The sequence below is a fragment of the Eublepharis macularius genome, chromosome 10, assembly GCF_028583425.1.
Source record: "Eublepharis macularius isolate TG4126 chromosome 10, MPM_Emac_v1.0, whole genome shotgun sequence".
In the NCBI taxonomy this organism is placed as follows: Eukaryota; Metazoa; Chordata; class Lepidosauria; order Squamata; family Eublepharidae; genus Eublepharis; species Eublepharis macularius.
In genome coordinates this window covers 1,882,298-1,908,135 of record NC_072799.1, presented here as the reverse complement: position 1 = coordinate 1,908,135, position 25,838 = coordinate 1,882,298, and the positions used below count along the sequence as shown (strand labels likewise).

The 25,838-nt window shown below is 48.9% G+C and overlaps 1 protein-coding gene across 2 annotated transcripts in view; it reads left to right on the top strand.

Annotated features, from left to right (window-relative positions):
• DYSF (dysferlin) overlaps positions 1 to 25,838 on the top strand; it is a 191,918-nt gene that overhangs the window by 149,243 nt on the left and 16,837 nt on the right. For both annotated transcript variants that reach the window (XM_054990484.1, XM_054990483.1), the window contains 9 exons: positions 419 to 574; positions 3,315 to 3,406; positions 4,374 to 4,544; positions 5,287 to 5,429; positions 13,136 to 13,275; positions 14,602 to 14,690; positions 17,699 to 17,794; positions 18,449 to 18,590; positions 25,022 to 25,121. In XM_054990484.1, the coding sequence (XP_054846459.1) occupies positions 419 to 574; positions 3,315 to 3,406; positions 4,374 to 4,544; positions 5,287 to 5,429; positions 13,136 to 13,275; positions 14,602 to 14,690; positions 17,699 to 17,794; positions 18,449 to 18,590; positions 25,022 to 25,121 (1,129 nt within the window). The remainder of the gene's footprint in view (positions 1 to 418; positions 575 to 3,314; positions 3,407 to 4,373; positions 4,545 to 5,286; positions 5,430 to 13,135; positions 13,276 to 14,601; positions 14,691 to 17,698; positions 17,795 to 18,448; positions 18,591 to 25,021; positions 25,122 to 25,838) is intronic.

Here is a 25,838-nt window from a genome sequence, read left to right as displayed (position 1 = left end):
AAACAGGCCATTTTAAAAATACCCATGTGACACCAGTCATGTGGGTATTTTATAGAGGTGCCAGAACGCCGTCCCAGGGTGTTCTGGCTCCAAAAAAGCCCTGACTATAAATAACTAAATAGAGCAACATATAGACTGGAGTCTCCATCTGCCATGTTCTCGGGGAGCAAATGCCTGCCTTCTCTTGGGGCATTTTCTGTGTGGCTGGTTGCGTGTTGCCTTTGGCATTGCGCTGGAGATGCTTCCACCTCGTAAGGCGTTTCTAGAAGTCGTGGCTGCCACTGCACTGGCGGGGTTAAAATATATGGCTCTGCTCTGCTTTTTGACAGTAAAGGAGTGTGCGGCTGTGGGTTAACAGGAGGGACTCACTGGGCATTTGTGATGAAAGAGCCGTCTTGTTTCCCTGCTTTGTTTTCAGGGCTCCTTCAAGATCTACCCGCTCCCAGACGACCCCACAGTTCCTGTGCCCCCTCGGCAGTTTCATCAGCTTCCATCCCGGGGCCCTCAGGAGTGCCTCCTCAGGGTTTATATCATTCGGGCCTTTGATCTCCAGCCTAAAGACTCAAATGGAAAGGTAAGACGGGTGGCTGCACTTAGAATGTGCCGGTGGTTTCAGAATGACGGTTAGGCTAGGCCAGAGAAAAATTAGTCTACACTGTGCTTAGAAGATTCCTAGTGAGAGAGACCCCCCCCTTGCTGTTCTTGTCCTTGGGATCTCATTCAGTTGCCTTGATTAGCAGCAAAAAAACTATACTCGGTCTTTAATCTAGAACTCTTAAAATGCAGGCGTTCAGATGGCCACCCTTTAGGCCAATTGCTGCGCAATGTTGACTTCCTTGGGGAATGGCATTCCAGGTCTTCCAGACCGAGCACCCCCTTACTTAGCGCAGGAAAAGCAAGGCGAGAGTGCCCTCTGCTTGAAGACCTCCGCTGAGGGACAGCCCCCCTCCCCCAGATAACTGGCTCCACTTTCAAGACACTGTTCACTGTTTGGCAAATAATAACACTTCTGTGGCTCGCCTCTTCAGCAGCGTGGATTTGTGCCGTGGGACTGCCAGCTGTGCCTGATGTTCTTCACCCACCTGGGCAGACAGATTTCCTAAATAAGAACAGAATAACGTAAGATCAGCCCTGCTGGATCAGAGCAATGATCCATCTAGTCCAGCCTCCTGCTTAGCACAGGGGCCAACCAGATGCCCTGATGTCCTTTCCCTGCTGCTGCCTCTCAGTGCTAGTATTTAGCAGTTTGCTGCCTCTGAATGTGGAGATTTCCTTTAGTCTCCATCAGGGCTTTTTTTCTGGGGAAAGAGGTGGTGTAACTCAGTGGGTTGCCAGCACAGGCGGCAACTCTTGGCGGGAGGTGGTGCCCCTGGTACCACATGTGCACGCATGCTCCCAGGGCCAATGAGGTCACTTTGGTCAGCTGGAACAAAGGGGGAGTTTTTAAAAGTTTAAATTGCCCTCTGCGAAAATGGTCACATGGCTGGTGGCCCCGCCCCCTGATCTCCAGACAGAGGGGAGTTTAGATTGCCCTCCGCGCTCAGCTCAGAGGGCAATCTAAACTCCCCTGTCTGGAGATCAGGGGGCGGGGCCACCAGCCATGTGACCATTTTCAAGAGGTGCCAGAACTCCGTCCCACCACGTTCCAGCTGAAAAAAAGCCCTGGTCCCCATGGCTAATAGCCTCTGACGGACCTCTCTTCTTGGAAGTTGTCCAACCCCCTTTTTATGCCATATCTGCAAGCGGCCATCCCTACATCATCTGGCAGTGAGTTCCAAAGTTTAATTACTCGTCAAGTAAAGAAGTTAAACTTTTTGTCTGTCTTGACAACAACTTATTGGGTGCCTGCGAGTTCTAGTGAAGATTATCTCTATCCACTTTATTATGTGCATATTTTTATAAACTTTACCGTTTCCCCCTTGGGTATCTTTTTTTCTAAACCTGAAAGACCCACCTTCCTAAGCATTTCCTTGTGCCGAAGGTACAACAAGCCCCTGGTTGTCCTCTTCTGTGCATTTTCCAGCTCTGCAATACCTTTCTTGAGCTATAGTGGCCAGAAATGTGCACAGTTCTGTCTCTCAGAGGTTGCACTAGGTAAACAGCACCAGTAGTTTCAAGCCAGCATCTTAGTTCACACTTTGACAGCCTGGCTCCTTGCCTCTCCACCTCTCTCTCTGTTGGCTACGTGTGCCGAGATGCTTCCAGTTTTCCTCATCAGCCTCACATTTCAACCTGCGTCTAATTTTCACTGTTCTCTTTCAAAGTCAGGTCAGCAGATCTCAGAGGAGATGTGTGGGAAAAGCTTTGGGCAGAGTTAAAAGATGAAGTGTTAAAGGGCATTTTCTCACGGGTTATGTGCCCCAAGCTCAGTGTTTTTGGGAAGTGTTTGTTGTTTCCTGACTCCACACAGCATCACAGGTGTGAATGCACCTCCTTGGGCAGCCCCAGCTTTTCTCCAATCTTTCTCAAACCTGCTTAGGTCAGAAGTTTTGGCAAGGGAACAGTTGCCAGATGGGCTCTGGGGAAATACCGGACCCTGGCGCACACGGGGCGTGGTCACCTCAAGATCGATCTGCGTACACTCAAGACACGCACGCACTCTGGGCCTTGGCACAATGACGTCACTTCCGGAAGTGTTGTCATCCCACCAGGCTGTGCAAGGCCCCCCAGCCCGAGTTTCTCAGTGGCAAGGTTGCAAAGCTATTGATAGCTATAGCGTGGGTGGGAAAATTCAGATTTTCTGGCCTCCAGGGCAGCCTTTTTCTCTGACCCTGTCCCAGAGGCAGTCATTTCCTCCCCCTGCCTAGGAGAACTATTCTTTTTATTCAGCAGTGAAACAGGAGATATGGGCAATAATGGCTACGTGTCTAAAGGGCAGCACAGTACAGAGTGGTAGATGTACAAGTCTGCGTTGTATGATAAACTCTCAGATTTGCTGTTGGCAACATTTACTCTTGAGTTTGGTTTGGTACCTGCCCAGGAGTGGGGGGAAGGAGCAGCATAACTCAGTCCCGGTGCTATGGGGCAACGTTGGGACAACAGGCTGGCCACTGTGTGGAAGAGAACGCTGGGCTAAATGGACCCCGGATGTGCCGGAGGACCTGGATGCCAGTTTCACAGGGGTTGCATCGGACAGAGTGCCGGACTGGCGGCTTTGCTAGCCTGGCCTAGCCTCTGCCTCTGCTCAAAGCCCTTCACCCTCCAGTTCAGCCTGCTCGGTTGCTGGCATTTTTGCCACCCTGCAACATTTGTGATTGGCAGACGCTGTTGTAGAGAACACACCGTCTCTGCCCCTCTTTTCTTTTCCTCTGCAGTGTGACCCTTACGTGAAGATTTCCGTGGGGAAGAAATCCATCAATGACCAGGATCATTATATCCCATGCACTCTGGAACCCGTCTTTGGGAAGTAAGAATGCCCTTGACCTCCAAACATTTCTGTGTGTATGCGTGTGTGTGTTGGGGCAGACATGCTCCTAAGTGGGAGACTAAGCAGGTGGGTGAGAATATAGTGTTTGTAGCTGCCGGGAAGCTCCCCTTAGCACTTCAGAGTGACTGTTGCTTTCTTGCCTCATCTTCGGACATAAACGCCCTGCGAATGGACTGTGCACACCTGTGGAAACCCAGAGGGCTCTGCTGTGCATGGGAAGGACTTTGACCATCTTCTGGAGAACACTCGTGGAGGTTTACCCTGCCAGAGGCCCTTGCAGAGGCTGCCAGCCCTGGCTGTCGCATCGTCCGCTGCCGCGATGCATCAGCTCGGTTCCAACATAACCAGCTGTTCGGAAAATGATTTGAACTTTTATGAAACTCTGCAAATTCTTGTAAAAGTATTGGGAAGCACCAGGGCCAAGAAAGTAGTCTGATTATGTTATTACTGTAATCTTGTGATCGTTAGAGTGTGGGTGAGGAAACAAAATGCCCGGGAATCACACAGGCTGGTGTGAAGTCGCCAGTTCCCACAGCCAATTAATAAATACCAACTTTCATCTAAAAACGCTGCTTTCAATCCTGCCTTCACAAACCCGCAGAAAATGAGAGACTTTAGCCACAACTATCCTGGCCCAAATCTCTCTGCAGCCGTTCCTTTTTGCTTCCTTGATGGAGCTGGAGGAAGCGGACTGCTGTCTCTCAGTCACATTTTTATGCTGTCCTTTACCAGAGCCGAGACGGGCGCACACGGTTCCCCCCTTGCCCATTTCCTCACAACAACCGTTAGGTTAGGCTGAAAGTGGGATTGGGCCAAGGTCACGCAGCGGACTTTGTGGCAGAGCAGGATTTGAACCTGGGTCTTAGTCCACCAAGTCCAGCACTGCACATCTATTGCTGTATTTGATGCTCTTCAGAGCAACTGACGCCTTCCGGTCTCTCCGTAGGATGTTTGAGCTGACGTGCACTTTGCCCCTGGAGAAGGATCTGAAGGTCGCTCTTTATGACTACGACCTCTTGTCCAAGGATGAGAAGATTGGAGAGACCACCATCGACCTAGAGAATCGGTTCCTCTCCCGATTTGGGGCGCGCTGTGGTCTGCCCCAGACTTACTGCATGTAGGTGCTCTGGGGAGATTGTGTTAACAGTCAGGGGACCAGAAAGATGCCCGTTCCAGTTCCAGCAGATGGGGAAAGATTTCCTGTCCGGTGCCTGAGAATTCACTGCTGTTGCTTTGCCAAGACTGGGCAGTGCAGTTAGGCCCAGCCCCGATAAAATGGAGGTGCAGCCAGGCAAAGTTCGCCTGTAGGCAGCATGTGCTCAGAGGTGGGGCGGAGGCAGCATCGGTTTTACACGCAAGAGCCAGACCTAAGCTGTGAAAGCGATGATGACAGCTCACCCACTGGGAGATCCCATGCCCTCGGTCATCGCTGCCCCTTGGCTCAGCTTGTTTCAACATCCCAACCCTCCCCTGCTCTGGCCGCAGTTCAAAGGGACATTCTCTTGCACAGCTCACAGTCATAGCAAGGAGTCTTCCTTCTCAGGTTTGCCATTTGTCCTCGGGTCAGCTGGTGTCAGTTGCAAGGCCATTGTAGATGGTTACTTTTTATATCTTGCCAAGCCCTTGAACAAGAACAGTGCCAAATATCTGAAGATGTGAGCTGTGACTCACGAAAGCTCATACCCTATCACAAATTTTGCTAGGCTTATAGGTGCTACTAGAGTCTTGCTGCTACAGACAGACCAACACGACTACCCATCTTGATCTAGCACCAAATAGGTTAGAAAAAAGCATTAAGTAAACATGACCAGTCTTTGATCTTTTTAAGACTATACCCAAATCTCTTTCCCCCCCTCCAGCTCTGGTCCCAACCAGTGGAGAGATCAACTGCGACCCACCCAGCTGCTCCACCTCTTCGCCTTGCATCGCAACTACAAAGCTCCCATCTATAAGCCAGACCGGATCGTCTTCAGAGATCAAGCCTACAGCCTCTCTGATTTGGGTAAACCTCTAACCAAGCCACTCACAGCATTTTATTTAATGGTTTTTCAAAAAATTATATTGACCCACAGTTGTTTACTTTGAATGACAGCAGCTCTTTAAGTAGAAAGAGGTCTTCATTTATTTTTAAAATTTATACCCTGCTTTTCTGCCCTCGGGGCTATCAAGGCGGTGATCAGATTAAACATATACACGGTAAAAAAAATCTTAAAAACCTTTAAAACCAAACAAAAGCACATCCTTAGAACTATTAAAACCAAGGTAAAATACACATACAAAAACATAAACATAATTAAAAACAGGGCAGGAAGAAAGCATCTGGGAGGTGTTTTGCCATCTTCTGGGCATGAAGCAGGGGTCACTGTGCACGCGCGGGTGGTGGGAGGTGGTTGTGAATTTCCTGTATTGTGCAGGGGGTTGGACTAGATGACCCAGGAGGTACCTTCCAACTCTGATTCTGTGATTCTGTGATTGCTGAGGGAACACTAGACAAAAAACCCCCCAACCCTCTTCACCTGCTGGTGGAAGATGGCAACAGAAGGGGACAGGTGCATCACCTTGGAGAGGGAGTTCCGGAGGTCCCATCATCGTGGCCAGCAGCTGCTTCCAGAGGCCTTACGAAGGGAGTGCTGTCAGGAATGGAACCTGGGACCTCCTCCAAGCAAAGCAGGGCTCCGCCATGGAGCCACAGACTTTATCACTCTCTGGCAGCTGTACAAAAGTGGCAAGATCCACTTGGTGATCTCCGTATTGCAGATGAGGACTGAGGTGGAGACACAGAGGAGGTGCCAGAGGCCAACCAGCGTATCGTGGGGAGATGTTTGGGTACGACTGATCTGCATCCCTCCAGGAATATATAACAGGGAAAAAATGATGCAGCGTCATTGTTTCCACTTCTGTAACCCTCCCCACACTCCACCTCCTTGGCTTTGCTTGCAGGGGGCAAGAAAATGTTAATGCAAGAACATCAAAGAATGCGTTTTCTTTTCTTTGTGAATTCCCAGGGAGATGGGGGTCGCCCACAGCCAGTCACTCATGCTTCCTCCCTCCACAGATTATGTGTAGCGTTTCAGCGCGCATAGCTGTTTAGATCAGGGTGTGTGTGTGTGTGTCTTTCAAAGGATAAGAGGATGCATATGAAACACAGACCACATTGTAAGGCTTGCTCCCTTCTCAATAGCACTGTAAAGTTGATACAACTCCTGGAAAACCATGAGGATGTAAGAGGTGCCCTGCTAGACGTGTCCAATCTGTGGAGATCCTTCTGGAGCTCTTCACAGTCAGCCTTGGCTTTCGACATTCTGAATAATATTGCATTGTTTCCACATTTCGCCTCCATACGGCTCACCTCCAGTTCCAGATCATTTATGAACAGCACCGGCCCTGGTACTGAAGTTCGTGGGACTCCACTGCTTGCTTTCCTCCATTGCAAGAATTGCCCATTTATTCCTACACACTGACTCCTATTGTTTGTGGGGCGTGGAGAGTGCCCTCAAGTCAGAGTTGACTCATGGTGACCCCGGGTGGGGTTTTCATGGCAAGAGACTATCAGAGGTGGTTCGCCATTGCCTGCCTCTGCAACCCTGGTCTTTGTTGGAGGTCTCCCATCCACTTACTAATCAAGGCCATCCCTGCTTAGCTTTTGAGATCTGACGAGATCAGGCTCACCTGGGCTGTAATTCTTAAGGTACCATTGTATTTTAGCATTACGGGAGAGAAAGAAAAAGTTCTGTCTATCCATTTTCGCCACCTTATCCATCATTTTATAAGCCTCTGTCTTGTACCCCCCTTAGCTGTTTTTTTTTTCTAAACTAAAAAGTCACAGACTTTCCTCATAGGAAAATAGCAAAGAGTCCAGTAGCACCTTTAAGACTAACCAACTTTATTGTAGCATAAGCTTTCGAGAACCACAGCTCTCTTCATCAGATGCAACCATCAGGTTGCATCTGACGAAGAGAGCTGTGGTTCTCGAAAGCTTATGCTACAATGAAGTTGCATCTGACAAAGAGAGCTGTGGTTCTCGAAAGCTTATGCTTATCAATGATCTGGATGAAGGAGTGGAAGGGCTGCTCATTAAATTTGCTGATGATACCAAATTGGGAGGATTTGCAAACACCCAAGAAGATAGAATTAAAATTCAACAAGACCTAAATACTCTGGAGAAGTGGGCAGCTGTGAATAGGATGCAATTCAACAAAGACAAGTGCACAGTATTACATCTGGGCCACAAAAATGGGAAGCACAAATACTGGATGGGGGATACACTTCTGGGCAGTAGTATATGTGAAAGGGATCTTGGGGTAAGAGTGGACTGTAAACTAAATATGAGCAGTCAGTGTGATGCGGTGGCAAGAAAGGCTAATTCAGTCCTGGGTTGTATCAAAGGGGCCATAGCGTCGAAATCGCAGGAGGTCATAGCCCCTCTCTATACTGCCTTGATCAGGCCACACCTGGAGTATTGTGTGCAGTTCTGGAGGCCTCACTTCAAAAAGGATGTGGACAAAATCGAGAGGGTGCAGAGGAGAGCGACAAGAATGATCAGGGGTCTGGAGACTGAGCCCTACGAGGAAAAGCTGAGGGCCTTGGGAATGTTTAGTTTGGAGAAGAGGGGGTTGAGGGGGGACATGATTGCTCTCTTTAAGTATTTGAAAGGCTGTCATTTGGAGGAGGGCAAGGAGCTGTTCCAGTTGGCAGCAGAGGGTAGGACCCGAAGCAATGGGCTTAAATTACATGCAGAAAGGTACCGGCTGGATATTAGGAAAAACGTTTTCATGATCAGAGTAGTTCCAAGGTGGAATCAGGTGCCTAGGGAGGTGGAGAGCTCCCCTTCACTGGCAGTTTTCAAGAAGAGGCTGGATGAATACTTGTCAGAGATGCTTTAGGCTGATCCTGCACTGGGCAGGGGGTTGGACTAGATGGTCTGTATGGCCCCTTCCAACTCTATGATTCTATGCTACAATAAAGTTGCATCTGATGAAGAGAGCTGTGATTCTCGAAAGCTTATGCTATAGCAAAGTTGGTTAGTCTTAAAGGTGCTACTGGACTCTTTTCTATGTTGCTACTACAGACTAACACGGCCAGCTCCTCTGGATCCATGACTCATAGGAAAAGTGTTCCAAGCCCCCGATCATGTTGACTTGCCCTGTACTTTTTTCAGCCCTGCAATGTCCTTTTTGGGATACAGCAACCAGAACTGTACACAGTATTTCAAAAATGGCTGCGTCATAAATCTATACAAGAACATGACGTATTTGCTGCTTTATTTTCCGTGCCTTTTCTAACGTCACCCAGCATGGCGTTTTCCGTTTTCATCATCGCCACGCACTGAGTCAGCATGTGGAAGGAGCTGTCCACTGCAACTCCAAGGTCTCTTTTCTGATTAGGCATTGCCCGTTTGGATGTATTAGCTTTTAATTGGTCGGTTCATTCTTAGAACTTTAGCTCTCACCATCTCTGTTTGACTCAGTTCTTCAGAGCCCTCCTGGAAAACAGAGGTGCCAGGGTCGGCAGCCCGCACACCACGTCTTCTGCGGTGAAAAGAGATGCAGAGAATTCACCATCTCTGTTTGACTCAGTTCTTCAGAGCCCTCCTGGAAAACAGAGGTGCCAGGGTCGGCAGCCCGCACACCACGTCTTCTGCAGTGAAAAGAGATGCAGAGAATTCACTCGTCTTCTCTGTAATCTTTCCGTCTTCCTTCAGAATCACTTTGTGCCCTTTTTAAATACAAGGCCTCTCAGGTTGTTTCCTTGCTTCTGATGTATGTAGAGAAGTTTTTGTTTGTCTTAATGCTCTTCGTTATTTGTTATTGCCAGCTTCCTTTTTTTCCTTTTTGCCAGGACCTGTGCTCCTCCTTGTTCGCCGTGTTTGGGCCAGACTTCCACTTTTTACAGAAAGCATTCTTGCCTTCTATGGTTTATTTGACTCTTCTGGTTAACCACAACTGGTTTCCTCTTTGACTTTTGCTGTCTGACCCAGTCTGGGGCTTTCAATAGCTTCCAAGTGTCCTGAAGAGATTTGGCCCTCTTTGCTTTCCCTTGCAACCAACCTCTCTTTTTTGGGAAGAAGTTCCCTCCTTTGAAATCAAATATGGCTGTGGTGTGCCTTCCATTCACCTAACTGCTGAACTTGATAGCGTTGTCCCCGCCTGGCTCCGCAGTGCTTACATCTCACACCAGGTCCTGGGCACCTGGGCGTTCCCCCATTCCACCAGGCTTCTGAAATGCACGCCGAGTCGACGTTCTCTTTCAGCACCAAGCGCTCCAGGCTCCCCCATCTTGGCCTCAAATGTGTAGTCTGTAGCTTTCAATAGCTTCCAAGTGTCCTGCAGAGATTTGGCCCTCTTTGCTTTCTCTTGCAACCAAGCTCTCTTCTGGGGGCGAGGGGCACAAGGAGCTTTACTTCCTTGAGGCGCCACTTCTGATTTAAGTCCCTCGGGGAACTAGCCGATGGCCCCCAAGGGCGATCGTGGCCAGTGAAAGTTTCCCTCAGAGGCCTCTCGTGTGACCAATCCAGAATCCGAGTTTCCCTCCAAGCTCTTCAGCTTTGAGGGTTGGACTCGCCTGGCCCAAGCTTCCCCGCTGGGCAGGGGGGAGTGTAGTCTGCCAGGCTGCCACAGATGGCCCTTCCTAGTCAAGATCACTTATTGGCATCCAGTGGTGTGACCCCAGAAATCTCTTTTCCAGTTAGTTCAGCAAAATCTTGTGTTCGGGTTTTCCTCTGCAGTGGTGGGGGCCTGAAACATTTTGAAGGAGGTGAAAGCAGAGTGGCTCTCAGGGTCCCTTTCCAGAGGTTGGTTGTCATGTTAGGTGCTACATCTCCCGCCCTGTGGCATAGTTTGGGCTGCCCTGGTTTCAGCACCGCCCCCCCCCCCATGCCTCGAGACAGTGGCAAAGGTTGTCTTTGTGGGTTCTGGCCTGTAGAGGGAGACATTAGGACACAGACGCAAGCAAAGCACGCAGGGCCAGGCGGGAGGACTGGGGGAGAGCCGCAGAAAGCGCATTTTTACTCCTGATGGAGAAATGTAGGTTTTCCTTTCATTGCAGGCTTTTATTTCTTTTTCAAGTTGGTTTCCGATCTCCTCTAGCATGTTCAGAGAGATGCAAGGGGCTGTTAGGATCACTTCACAACATCAAGGAGCAAGAGGCTGCAGTGAGACCCCAGGAGTGGACTTAAACGAGGAGCGTAGTGTTTGCACAAGGCGAAGCATCCATTACCATCCCAAACACCTCCAATGCATGATCTTCTTGTAATCTTTACAGCAGCCCTGTGTGGGTAGACCGATACGATTGTTTGCAAGCTGTTGAATAAGGAATAGAAAGAGGTTCATCCAAGGACATTGCAGAGGCAAAAAATGTGAACTGGAGACGCATCAATGTGTAGCTCTGCCATGTTTTTACACTTGGGAGGTGTGGAATTCAAAAGCATCCAGACACAACAGCTTGTTGTGCACTTGGCCCAGCACACCGCAGGAGATGGCGTCACTCTTCAGGGACATAGATCCAGGGGAGTGAGCCGTGTTAGTCTGTAGTTGCAAAATAGTCGTGTAACATGCAGGGATGGGAGAACCCCTGCTGTCATTCTTCCAAACGGGCCCTTTCCACCATCCGCAAGGGAAAAACTCGTGGCGTGGGGCAGGAGGGAGCCCCATCAGCATTCACACTGCTGCACTCCCTGAATAGTAAAGTGTCCAGTAGCACTTTTAAGACTAACTTAACTTTATTGTAGCATAAGCTTTCGAGAACCACAGCTCTCTTTGTCAGATGCATCTGATGATGCATTTGATGAAGAGAGCTGTGGTTCTCGAAAGCTTATGCAACGATAAACTTGGTTAGTCTTAAAGGTGCTGCTGGAGTCTACTATTTTGAAGGAGCCTGTAGGCCAAGTTCTGGGAGTCCAACCAACAACCCCCCTTCCGCCTGAGCCTGACTGGCCAGGTAGGACCTCAGCACCCAGAGTGCAGGGCCCTTCATTTCCATCCTGATCAGGTAGAGTAAAAGGATCCCAGTGTACGTGGGACACAAAGCCCCCGAGGAAGCAGGAACACATTTCACTGGCTCTCTCCCATCAATACGGGGGGTTCTCTCCATCTTTAGGATTGTGTTGCATGAGGGTCTATTTTTGTGTGTCTCACACTACTGATGTTTACAAGCTGAGAATGAAAGAAACGTTAGAGCCAAGAAGGGTCACATGTGAAACCACAGCCAAGATCAGTTATAATAATTAACAATTAATTGTATGCTGATAGACCTCATACAAGCAGTGATTTCTTATGTGTTTGCTATAAGCAATTCATAATTGCTCCGTTACTCTGAGAAGCTGTGTGTGGTTACGTTGAGTGCTGGAAGCAGCAATTCAGAGCTCCGTCTCAGAGATAACGGTGCGGGCTAGCATTGTGCGTTTGCCAGATACATCCAGGCAGAAAGGAATTCTTGAAAAGTAACATGTTCAGACAGTGGCTTATTCTGGAGGATCACACTTGCACAAATGTAACACGAGCTGACTTTGCACTAAAGAAGGTGGCATGCGTACTAAAATTTCTGTGACGTAACTATGAACCAATCATATTGTAATTAGGTACAGATGATGTTCTGATGTAATAATTTCTATAGATGCAGAGGAGTTAGCCGTGTTAGTCTGTAGTAGCAAAATCAAAAAGAGTCCAGTAGCACCTTTAAGACTAACCAACTTTATTGTAGCATAAGCTTTCGAGAACCACAGCTCTCTTCGTCAGATGCATCTGACGAAGAGAACTGTGATTCTCGAAAGCTTATGCTACAATAAAGTTGGTTAGTCTTAAAGGTGCTACTGGACTCTTTTTGATAATTTCTGTAAAAACTCTGCTGCTCAAGGGAGGAGACAGAGGGAACCATTTTTGACATTCTGTTCTCTCTCATTGCAATTAAAGTTCTAAAGTCCACTCCCTTCATTCCAGCCCTTTGTGTCTAATTGGGAAGGGCGCCTGGACTAGTTTAATGACTGGTTTAAGATTGCTATTGATTTTATAGTTAATGATTAGTTTATTGTATTTTATGGATGATGTGAGCTGCCCTGAGCCCATTCGTGGGGAGGACGAGGTATAAATCGAATCAAATCAATCAATCAATTAACTGTTTCAGGCATAACACATGTGAAAGTCAGGCGGCCCCAGAGCTGAGTGGCAGAGTGGTGGCTATATTCGTTAGCAGAGGAGCAGAATTGCGCAGTGGACATGAGTACACACTCCAGAGGTTATCTTTATAAAAATACTTTACTACATAATAGGAAAAGAGGTTACATTGGTAGAAAATAACGAATGGCTGTCTAGCAACGTATTGTCTAGCTTGTGAATTGGTCAGCGATTGAGGCTGAAACTGAAGAAAGAGCAATGAAACGTCAGTTTATCTTTCCAACTAATTGCCCCTCAGTAAACTGGTTTACAGAGGTCAGTTCTCCTGGGGAAAGTGGCTGCCTTGGAGGGTAGATTCTATGGCAGTGTACCCCGCTGAGGCCCCTCCTCAAACTCTGCTCACCCCAAATCCCCAGGAATTTCCCAACCCAGATTTGGCAACCCTGACTGAGGAGTAAGAAGGGAGAGGCGGGGCGCAAAGCTGCCCCTTGGGGGTCCAACTCCAGCTCTGCAGCAGCTCCTGCTTTATCTGTCTCTCCAGGGCCCCAGATTCCGAACTGGGGAGAGGCTGGGGTGGTAACAGCTCTTCTCTTTGCTTCAGAGGACGGCAAACCACCGAATCCGCACCTCGGGCCTGTGGAGGAGAGGCTTGCTTTGTATGCCCTGCAGAAGCAAGGCCTGGTGCCAGAGCACGTGGAGACGCGGCGGCTGTACAGCCCCCTGCAGCCAGACATTGAACAGGTAAGGAGGGGAGCAACTGCGGGGTCTGCAGAATTCTCTCCCGCCCATTATTTGGAGGTGTCCAACATCAGAAATGCCTCTCTGCACTTAACCCCCCCCCTACCAAAAAAAGAAAACGGATTTTGCTCCCAAGGCCAAAAGAGGTGGTCTTCCACCTAGAAAAAATATGCAGATGAAAATCTTTTGTGTAATGAGCTTCATTGGCATGGCTCATTCTGCTTCTGCGAACAAGGAACAAGACGATCCCTAGGAGATCTCTGGGTCCCGATCCAGGGATTGCGTTGCATGTGCATTTTTAGGCTTGTCCTTGCAATCACAAGGCCCGGCAACTTGCTTTTAAACCTGGGGCTCAGATTCCTGCGTGGCCGTGGTCTAGCCAAGCCTACCTCATAGGGCTGTTTTGGTGTGCCGTCCAGAGTTTCTTGCCGGATGAACTGAACCAAAGATGGATGTTTGGTGGGTTTAGGGATCTGCTGTCTGTCTGCAGAGGGGAGAAAATATCAGGGGGGGGGGCGTTCTCTGCACTGGGTTTTTGTTCCAGCATGGCTGCTGAACTGGATCAGTTCTCCCTTCACTTACACACAGAATTGTTTTAATACTCATTGCTGTCTTGATTTTTCTTAGAGTTTTCCCTGTGTCTTTCCAGACCACATTTTTGGTGGTGTGAAAAGACATGGAAAAAACTTGGAACTCACCCCCCCCCGCCCCCCCCAAGAAACCACACTGGTGTATGGAAGGGGGGAAACCAATGCAGTTAAGAAGCCAAAGTGGAGCAAAAAATAGGTGCAAAAAAGCCCAGAGACTATATCTTATGTAGGGACTGCGCTGTTGCTGTTGGAAAGTGGTTTTTTTTCCCCAGCTGCCCCCCAGCATCTTGGTGCATTTGTTCACCTCTGGGGATTTCCTTGGTTTTTTCCTGATATTTTCTCCGATCTCTCCCAGTGAAGCTTCAGTGGCTGTTTTGAGGGCAGAAAAGTTTTGGTTTTCTACGTCCTGCCTAGAGAGTGAAAAAGGGCTTGGTGTGGCCTGGGCAGAAGGATGGAATGAAAATGTACCCACCTGTCTTTGGTTTCCCTCTGCCTCTCAAGACGCTGGCCCCCAAGGAGGGTCTCTACTGGGTTCCCTTTGGCTTCACTGACTTCTCACCAGTGACATGAGCTAGAACAGGAGCTCTTATGGCTATTACTCCTTCTCCCCCGGGGCTCAGTGTGGAGGAGTGGACCCCTGCCCCACACGTGCCAGGCTTCGAAATCAGGCTCAGAGATTTCTTCAGATGCCAGTGAAAGGCATCGCAAGCACACCTCACACCTTTTATCCCTGTGACAGGGGAAGCTTCAGTTGTGGGTGGACCTTTTCCCAAAATCGCTGGGCGCACCTGGAGCACCGTTCAACGTGACCCCACGGAGAGCAAAGAGGTAATGGGTTGCATTTCTTTATTTGTTTATTTATTTATGAGAGTTATATCTTGCCCTTCTGCTTAAAAAGCACCCAGGATGAATGACAAAGAAAATCAAATGACATCAAATAAAAAAATAAACTAAAATATTTCTCCTGCCCCCTCCTTGCTAGATCAGCCCCAAAAGTCTCGCTACTCCAGCATTCTGTTATTTTTGGATAATGGCTGGAGAGAGGCCTCCAGGACGCCCATGGTCAGGCCTTTTTTTAGGTGGGTAGCCGTGTTGGTCTGCCATGTAGAACGGCAGAATTTGATTCCAGTGGTTCCTTCGGGACCAACAGGATGTTCCAGGCATGAGCTTTTGAGAGCCAGACCTCCCCAGAAAAAGGGAGCTCTGACTCGCAAAAGCGTACACCCTGAACACCTTGTTGATCTCTAAGGTGCCCCTGGACTCGCATCCCAATGGTTAGGATGTCTTATCCAGAGGTATACTGCCTCTGTGTATGGGAGGTCCCTTAATCAAGCATGGCTCCCAGCTCAGCTCATTTGCAGAACGATTCGTCAGGGCTCAGGTGAAGTCAGGAGCTCAGGGCAAGCCCAGCCGGAGTCAGAAAGGGGCCCGGCAATGGGGAAAGCGAGGCCTAGAGTCAGCAGACCTAGATGGGAGAAGGTCATGCAGGAATGCCAGGTCCAGCCAGCGCAAGTGGAGGGTGCAGCTGAGCAAGAGGGGCAGTCCGGGCTTTGGGTCCTGCTGCCGTCTGAGTGGTGGCCCCTGCTCTTGCTTCTGAGTGTGAGGCAAGGAAGAGAGCAGGTGACCCTTGCTGGGCTGAGCTGCGTGGAACGGAGGGCTTAAAGATACCCTGAGTGTTGGGGTTTTGGCAAGTGCCATCCCTTCAGCCATGAAAGAGTTAAACTGTTGTTTGTAAAGGGTCCAGTAGCACCTTTAAGACTAACCAACTGTATTGTAGCATAAGCTTTCAAGAACCACACCTCTCTTTGTTATGCATCTGTTGTATGCTTATCCCACAATAAAGCTGGTTAGTCGTAAAGGTGCTCCTGGACTCTTTACTATTTTGCAACTACAGACTAACTCCACTGGATCTATGACTGTTGTTTGTATTTACCTAGAGATAACTGGTTTACGTAGGACCGCTTAACTGTCCAGTAGTTTTTCCCTCCAGGAATAAAAGGGAGTTGCATGCTTAATGGAGGGACCTAGGACTGATTATAGGCTGATCAGTTTTATTGGGGGGCAATTCATATTCCTTAGAAGCTAAAATGACAAGACTAAAGCTATCGTGCTTTGGTTACATCATGAGAAGACAAGATTCTCTGGAAAAGTCAATAATGCTAGGAAAAGTGGAAGGCGGCAGGAAAAGAGGAAGACCTAAAATGAGGTGGCTTGACTCAATAAGAGAAGCCACAGCCTCCAGTTTGCAGGATATGAGTAGGTCTGTTAGAGGTAGAACATTTTGGAGGTCTTTCATTCATAGGGTCGCCATAGGTCGGAAATGACTTGATGGCACATAACACACAATTCATATTCCAACATGTTCTCAGGTCATCATTGCAGTTAACCAGTTGCTTTTTAGACCACCCAAATGTAAGGATGTAGGAGCTAAGTTAATTATACTTTGTTTTCTTACCAATGTAACCTTTTTTACTCTGAAGAAGTGAGCTGTGACTCACAAAAGCTCCTACACTAGCACAAATTTTGTTAGTCTTATAGGTGCTACGGGACTCTTGCTCTTTTCCACTTTTTTCACCCAGTATGTAGTAAATCTGTTGGGATTTTTACAAGCATCATTCTCTTCAGTCATGAAAGAGTTCATTTGCTTGTGTTTTGTTAGAGACAACTAGTTTGCATGAAACCAGTTAGATGTCCAGTTGTTCTTCCTTCAAGGGTAAAAAGGGAGTTGAACACATAATGAACAGATCTAGGACTGGTTATTGGCTGGCCAGTTTTATTAGGGGGCAGTTGACATTCCGTCCTGTTCTCAGTTAGTTAGACCAGTTACCTTGAGCCTCAGGATGTAAGGATGTGGGAGCTAAGTTAGCTATTCTTTATTTTGTCTCCAACTACCCTATGTAGTAAACATTTATTCTAGAAGCTGAACACACATGTATCTGTAGTGACATAGCGTGGCTTAGGGGCGCCTGGGGCAGGAGGTGGTGTCCCTGGCCCTGTGTGCATGCACGCGCAAAGCGCGTGCTCCCACCTTGCATGATGATGTCACTTCTGGGAAGTGACATCATCGTGCTGGGAGCACCTTGCCCCCTGGGAGCGCTCCCGCAGTTTGGGCCACTCACTGCCCCTTACCACTTCACCATGGCTGTCTGCTCCCCCGCTGAGTGCTGAGCTGATGGCAGTGGTGCGGGTGGTGGCGGCAGCAAAGAGGTTAGGGGCAAGCAGCCCAAACCGTGGGAACGGGGAGGCGAGCAGGGAGGCAGGCTGCCTGCTGTGCCACCTACCACGCCGCTGGGGCGCTGGGCTCGCTGTGCGGCAGTGGCGCGGGCAGCTGCAGCAAGGGGCAGGGAGGCAAGCGGGGAGGCGGGCCACCTGCCATGCTGCCCGCCACGCCACGGGGGCACCTGGCTCACTGGGTACTGAGCTGGCAGCAGCAGCATAGGTAGCTGTGGTGAAGGGGCAGGGAGGCGAGCAGGGGCTGGGAATGCTCCGGGGGGGGCGTGGATGTGGTGCCCCCTCAAAATTTTGCACCCAGGGTGGCTGCCCCCTGGCCCTCCCTGTGCTATGCCACTGCGTGTCTGATTCTTTATGTGCTGTGCAAATATTCTACTCGGCAACAATACTTACCCAACAAAAACTCTTTTTTTTAGTAGCTAAAACATACCAGTGTCTGTGGTCCTTATTTCTGCGGTGTGATTAACTACGTGGCAGCTGCCATTACTCTCCAGCACTGAGCCTGGGTTGAGCTGTTGCAGCCCGCCTTCTGCTGCTCGTGCCCAGCCTTTCCTTGCTCCCTTGTCCTCTGGCCCATATAGTGATCCCAAACCTTTGGCTTTCAGGTTCTACTTGCGCTGCATTATCTGGAATGCCAAAGACGTCCTCCTAGATGACCTCAGTATCACAGGCGAGAAGATGAGTGACATCTATGTGAAAGGGTAGGTGGTCTGGCTGTTTCTGGGTGGAAGAGGAGAGGCGGTTTACCCTGCCTCTTATTGGCTCCAAGGGCCGCTTTTTCTCTTATTGGCGTTCCTCTACAATGGACGTGCCTGCATCCGCTGATTTCCATGACATTTATGCCTGAAACACACTGAGAATTGCTTGGGGGTTGATATTAAATGCAGCCCCAGAGCGAAGCCTGCAAAACTGGAGCATCTCACCAAGTCGCATATGGCAAATTGGGAACCCCCCCGAATCTGTTGCTCGGCGGGGACTCTAAAACCAGGCAGTTATCAAGCGTGAAGCCCTGGGCAGGTCGCAAAGCAAGGTCGGGTGGGTGCTTTTGGAATTGCTGGGACACGTAAAGCACAGTCCCTTGACCCCGGCTGCAAGACTCCCGGAAATCAAATTCCCAGGAAATCTAGAGGAGAGTGACCCCCAAGGAAAGAGGAATGGTAGCAAGCCGGCGGTGAGGCTGACCGTTTGCAACGACTGGCACGCTCGGTTCTGCAGGCGGCTGCCCTCTTTTAGTGCCATCCTAAACAAAGTTACTCCAGTCTAAGTCCATTAAATTCAAACACTGGTTAGGGTTGGAGTGTCTGTCACTTCTAGGGCTGTGGTTTTGTGGCTTGAGTGGCTCGTTCCTTTTGCAGGTGGCTGGTTGGCTATGAAGAGAACAAGCAGAAGACAGATGTCCACTACAGGTCAATGGGGGGCGAAGGGAACTTCAACTGGAGGTTTGTGTTTCCCTTTGACTACCTCCCTGCTGAGCAGGTCTGCTGTGTGGCGAAGAAGGTGAGTTTCTCCGTGAATCACAACTCTTGGGCCAGTTTCCACCTTCCCTGACAACGTCTAAAATGGCACTTGTCTAGAACTGCTGTGGCATCCCCATGCCAATTCTGCTCCCTCCGATGTTCTTGCAAACATTTCAGTCCGTTTGTATTCCACTAATTGAATACAGGGCACAGTGTTCCCATGTAGGGGCACTGCTGAACATGGAAATTTTTGTACGCATGTATGTGTGGGGGAAGAACAGGGTAAATAGTTAATTTGGTGAGTTAGGCTTTAATAGTTAATAGGTCAGGAAAGCTCCCTCTCTCCTGGCTTTCCACAAACTGCACAACTGAATTATTCAGGAGAGCTTTTTTACTCAGATAGGAGGGCTGTACTGTAAGAAATGGCTCAGAGAGATCCTATATGCAAGGGATGGCGATTGTAGACTGTTATTCTGAGTACTGCCTGCTGATGTAAATATGCTCCTACTGGATAGTTTCTATGTCATTCAAGGTGTCATGTTTAATTACTTACGCTTTGTTTCAGCAACGTATCGCCTCTGTGTTCAGATTTATGCTTGTTTTCAAATGTCTACAACCCATACCCTATTGTATTCGTTCATTGAATGCCCATGCTATTGTTCAGACTAAATTGCACAGTGTTATCCAGCTTGTGTCTCAGTGAGAAAGGGGGACAATGAACGAACGGACGAATGAATGAAAAATAAATAGTTATTAATGCTGTGAATGTATGTCAACCAGTCTTGTGTGGCGCCTGCAAGTTTTCCCTTGTAGAAGTAGAAGCCCCTGGGAGCGGTGGTGGTAGCAGTTGGCAGGAATGGGGACATATGAGGGGAAAGGGTGAAACAGTCCACCCTCCATTCCTCTCTCTCGTGCTTCCCTTTAAATGGCAGCACCTTTGGTACAATAGCCACAGAACGATGGTAACATGGAGCTCTGCACTGGGGCTGGTGGTCTCAGACAGCAGGTCCCCCCTTGCACATCACATATGTGGTCCCATATGGAGCCTAGGGTTGCCAACTTCCAGGTAGGGCCCAGAGTTCTCCCAGAATCACCACTGATCTCCAGGCTACAGAGATCAGTTCCCCTGGAGGAAATATCAGCTTCAAAAGGTAGGCTCTATTGCATCACAGCTATGCTGAGCTCCTTCCCTCCCCCAAAATCTGCCCCCCCCCCAGCCTCCATCCCTAAATCTCCAGGAATTTCCCAAACCGGAGTTGGCAGCCCTCCTGGACTCTGAAGTGGGGCAGTCGATCCCCTCCACCACAGCAGCGTTGTGTCTGCTCACTACCACCTCAGTTCACTTGGATACGCTGCCAAACTTTACCCTCTCCTGGGCTTGGAATGTTCACCTGCAATACGAAAGCGAGCTCTGAAGGGACTCCCTCCTCCCCTCTGAGTTTGTTGAGGCCGTGCTGCTGTGACAGCTGGCTGGGGGCTTCCAGTAGTAGGCCAGGCAGCTGGCCAGCCCACCAGGAGTCGGATGCAAGAGCAGAACCTCTCTCCATCTTGCCTCCCCCTCCTTCTCCATCCCCTGTAGGGTTGCCAGCTTCAAGTTGGGAAATTCCTGGAGATCTGGGGGGTGAAACCTGGAGAAACCTGGAGAAGGTAGGGTTTGGGGAAGGAAAGGACCTCAGCATGGCATAATTCCATAGAGTCCACCCCCAAAAGTAGCCATTTTCTCCAGGTGAACTGATCTCTGTGGCCTGGAGACCAGTTGTAATTCCAGGAGATCTCCAGCCACTACCTGGAGGCTGGCAACCCTAATCCCCTGCCATGGTAGGGTTGGGGGTGGAGGACGCTGAGAGAAGGTGGTGGAGCTGGGTGGAGGCCTGGGAATTGCAGCTCTTGAGACAAAATCTTTCCCAAGAGCTAGTCCATGCCACATAGTCATTTCTGTGGCTGGGGATGTTCACCCATCTCTTCTTCTGCGTATGCAAACCAAGCCTCAACCTTGTCCTATCCGAAGTGTGAATGGTGGTGGTGGAAAGTGCTGTCGAGCCATAGCTGACTTACGGCGACCCCTACTGGGGTTTTCAAGGCAAGAGACTAACTGCCTCTGCATAGCCTCTCCTGCTGAGCTGCCAAGATCTGAGAAGATCAGGCTTGCCCGGGCTATCCAGGTCTGCCTAAAATATTACGGTGGGCCAGTGAAGGGAAATGAACAGATGTTCAAATGTTGGGCGGTGGGGAGACAGAATACCTCGTCCTGTTGTCCTCAGGGCAGATGGGAGGGCCACGTTTGTGGTCTCCTTTTCCTTAGAGGCAGAGAGCCCCGTGGGCTTCGGGTATCAGCAGCAGGCGTTCCTTCCTTGGGAGGTGGAACAAGAAGTTCTCTCTCTCTCGGCCCTCCTCTCCCTGCTTCGTTCAGGAGGTTCTAGTGGTGTTCTTTGGGAAAATATCGCCTGTCATCTTCACTTTAATATTCCTGTGAAATGGTTTGCTTGAATATGCCCTACGCATTTATAGAGTTCAAGATGTGCAGTATGCATAAATCTCTGTCATTCAGTACTAATTTGCAAGGCATGCCTTGTTGGCGTCATTTTGTGGTGCGTATTTTGGTTTCCCTTAGCACAGAATTTAGAATTTGGTGTGTCAGGTGATCAACTCATGCCAATAAAATCCCAGCTGACATTTTACACGAGACGCTTCCCAAGAGAGCAGGGTCCTGAGTGCTGGATCAGGGCCCTTCCCACCAAGCCAAGGCTCCCCCTTAAAGGCTAGGAACAAGCCCCCCCGCCCCGCCTCCACACGGTGTCAATATCGATTCCTCCCCCTGCCCCACACGTGTTGGCCAGAGCTGGATCAGAAAATAAACAGCTTGTAAAAGGTCCCTGAAAAGGTAGAAATAATGAATGCAAAGTGGGGCTCTGGATCCGGGAGACACATTCCTCTCTGGCAATTTTTGATCTCGCCATATGCCGTTTGAAGTCCGGATTCATTACTTGTGGCTATAAAAAAAGAAGGTCTGAAGTTCAAACTCAGAGGGAAAACTGCATTGCCACAGAGCCACCTGCACCACAGAGGTGGGGCAGCAGCGGTGCCTCCAGGCATGTGGCAGCTTTGGAGAGAAGCCCCACAGTGCCGCCCCCCCCCCGCCCGCCAGTAATGAAGGCTGCAATTTGGAAAGCCTGTATAGGGATTCTCTAGACTGGTCACGTTTGAGCTGCTGGAGGAAGGGATAGCCCAAGCCAGTCCAATGCAGCAGAAGTATGCTGTTATGCTGAATGAAGACTCCTCTTTATGGTCTTGTGCTATCCGAAACATAGAAACATAGAGTGGGAAGAGACCCCCAAGGCTCATCTAGTCCAACCCCCTGCACAATGCAGGAAATTCACAGCTACCCGCCCTCCCCTCAGTGACTCCTGCTCTATGCCCAGAGGAAGGCAAAAAACTGAATGGAAGCCCAAGTGGAGTGAAGTGTTGGGTTTGTTGGCAGGAGACCCAGGTTCAAATCCCGCTCAATCACATAGCTGAGTGGACCAAGGCTCTATCTGTCTGTCAGCATTTCATTCTGACTTTCCTTCAAGGAACCTCTCTGCTGTGTAATAGTCCCGTGAGGTTGTTGGGCTTAGACAGAGTGACTGGCTTGAGTTCATCATGGCTGAGTGAGGATTCGAACCCATGTGCATGGGGGGGGGGGGGGGTTAGCTGTTCCATTATGTAATCTGATCTTCTGCGCAACTGGGCATTTGGCAAAGCATCTGGTTCACGTGAATGCTGGGGAAGGGCAGGGGCAGCAGAGGAGCAAGCTCTCCCACCCACCAAGGCCATGTTAACCCATGCTTGGGCTCCTAGGCTTTCAAGTATTTTGGGCCCTCTCTGGCAATTCAATCTTTCACCCCACTACAGCAGTCAGCCTGACCCTGTTACGGTACTAGACTGCAGTACATAGCCCTATATCCTTTTTGAGGGTCCCCTGAAGAATTCTATTTGCAGTTTTAAAAATATTTTTATTGCATGAGTCGAACTTTTCAGGAAAGCACATTTTGGAGGGTATAATTGTTCAATCCTGTAATATTTTGAAGTGAATACATTTTTTATTATTTATTAAAATATGTAATTTATGGATAATTGTTTTAATATAATAGAGGATTTGTTTCATTTCAATAAAGAAGCAGTTAATTATCTTATTAATAGAGGTTATATAAGAGAATCAATTAATTATAATTTATGTGGAGGTGTGCCTTAGCAAAAAAAAAAACCTGATGAGCCCCTAGTTCCTGCTGGGGCCCTAGGCTTTGGCCTAGTCAGCCTTATGAATAAGGGTTAGGGTTAGCACGGCCAGGATTGCATTGTTCAACACTCCTATGATCAAGAGAATACACATTTGGAACCAATTGGACACAGGGGAATACATATTTGGAACCAATTGGACACAGGACTGCTTTTGTGAACAAGTCTGGGGACTTTGAGTTTTGTGTAAATTGCTATAGGAACTTTAAGCATTGTTGATAATGAATAAGATATATAGTAAATAATATTTCAAGTATAAATCTGTGTGTAATAATTTTGACTCTCCCTGGGATAATCCCTCCATTTGTGCTAGCCTTTACGGGAGAGGCCATTCGTTTTTCTTTATGAATAATCCGGCCCTGACCTAGGCTTTGGCCTTAGGGTTGCCAGCTCCAAGTTGGGAAATTCCTGGAGATCTGGGGGGTGAAACCTGGAGAAAGTGGAGTTTGGGGAGGGAGAGGACCTTGGCACGGCATAATTCCATAGAGTCCACCCCAAAAGTAGCCATTTTCTCCAGGTGAACTGATCTCTGTGGCCTGGAGACCAGTTGTAATTCCAGGAAATCTCCAGCCACTACCTGCGTTGAGAAACGGGAAAATTGCAAGCCGGCAAGTCCGTTGCCATCTCCCGCCGGGAGGTTTGGTGGTATTTTTTGACTCAATATTTATATATATTAAGCACCAGTGCATTGTATATTTCAGTTCTACAATTTGGAACATAAAAGCTGGATTTGGTTGTCGTGGTCCCTGCGTTTTCTTTGTTTCTGCACTACCTGGAGGTTGGCAACCCTATTTGGCCTAGTCAGCCTTATGACTAATATGGCCCTGACTTAGGCTTCGGCCTAGTCAGCCTTATGAATAATACGACCCTGACCTAGGCTTCAGCCTAATCAGCCTTAGAAATAATCTGGCTCTGACCTAGGCTTTGGCCTAGTCAGCCTTAGGAATAATATGGCCCTGACCTAGGCTTCGGCCTAGTCAGCCTTAGGAATAATACGGCCCTCACCTAGGCTTCGGCCTAGTCAGCCTTAGGAATAATCTGGCCCTGACCTAGGCTTTGGCCTAGTCAGCCTTAGGAATAATACGGCCCTGACCTAGGCTTCAGCCTAGTCAGCCTTAGGAATAATCTGGCCCTGACCTAGGCTTTGGCCTAGTCAGCCTTAGGAATAATACGGCCCTGACCTAGGCTTTGGCCTAGTCAGCCTTAGAAATAATACGGCCCTGACCTAGGCTTTGGCCTAGTCAGCCTTAGGAATAATACGGCCCTGACCTAGGCTTTGGCCTAGTAAGCCTTAGGAATAATACGGCCCTGACCTAGGCTTTGGCCTAGTCAGCCTTAGGAATAATACGGCCCTGACCTAGGCTTCAGCCTAGTCAGCCTTAGGAATAATACGGCCCTGACCTAGGCTTCGGCAGAGTCAGCCTTAGGAATAATACGGCCCTGACCTAGGCTTCAGCCTAGTCATCCTTAGGAATAATACGGCCCTGACCTAGGCTTCAGCAGAGTCAGCCTTAGGAATAATACGGCCCTGACCTAGGCTTCAGCCTAGTCAGCCTTAGGAATAATCTGGCCCTGACCTAGGCTTCGGCCTAGTCAGCCTTAGGAATAATACGGCCCTGACCTAGGCTTCAGCCTAGTCAGCCTTAGGAATAATACGGCCCTGACCTAGGCTTCAGCCTAGTCAGCCTTAGGAATAATACGGCCCTGACCTAGGCTTCGGCCTAGTCAGCCTTAGGAATAATACGGCCCTGACCTAGGCTTCGGCCTAGTCAGCCTTAGGAATAATACGGCCCTGACCTAGGCTTCGGCCTAGTCAGCCTTAGGAATAATAGTCCTGCCACCCACACAAGGAGGCTGTCAGGCCCAGGGATGGTGGAAACTGGGCTTCAATTCATGTCTGAGCTGGATTTCCTATTCCGATCTTCCAGGCTTCTCTCCGGCAGCCACTTGCTGGATCCTACCATCTTGCCAGATAATCATTCTCCGTTATTTTGTCTGAAGTGAAAAGGAGATGGTGACAGGAGGAGAGCAACTGGGCTCCTCTCTTCCAGATGTCTGTCATCGCAGAATTCGCCTTCGCTTCAGACTGAGGGAGCTTAGGGGACAGGCGGGGCAGCAAAGATGAGGACATTCTGTCTCCCCCTCCCCACCCCCCCTTCAAGCTTTTCCTGTGTTTCCTTCTATGTGTCAACGAAGGAGCATTTCTGGAGCTTGGACAGGACGGAGAACAAAGTGGCCCCCCGACTGGTCCTCCAAGTGTGGGACAATGACAAGTTTTCTTTTGATGACTACCTGGGTGAGTGGAGAACCTTCCCACGCCTGGTACCTTGGGGAGAAGCGCAAATGTTCCCCATCCTCTCCAATGATATTTTGCAGGCAGGTCTTTGCCTGCTTTTCTGGTGGCTGGAGAATTTCTTGTGTTGGAGTTGTTATGTATGCAGCTTGCTAAATATTGTAGTTTACATCCTTAATGATATGTGGGTTTTGCTACTTTTCAGGCATCTATTACGGATGCTGATTTTCATGACAAGTTACATATACTTGTTAGTAAAATCAAAAAGAGTCCAGTAGCACCTTTAAGACTAACCAATTTTATTGTAGCATCAGCTTTCAAGAATCACAGTTCTTCTGATATAGAGATCAGTTTGCTTCTGTAAAGGATAGTGTTTGCTTCAGTTTACAGAAGCAAACTGATCTCCATATCAGAAGGATCTGTTTGCATCTCCATATCAGAAGGAACTGTTTGCATCTACTCCGCCCTCCCCTCTCCTCCTGTATATCTGACCAGTTTCTTTTTGCCCTCCATGCATCTGACGAAGAGAACTGTGATTCTCGAAAGCTGATGCTACAATAAAATTGGTTAGTCTTAAAGGTGCTACTGGACTCTTTTTGATTTTGCTACTACAAACTAACACGGCTAACTCCTCTGGATACTTGTTACTAGATAACTAGGCTCACATTTGGGTTCTTTACGAACCCTTGGCTGTATGCTGTCTAGAATTACAGACTTGAT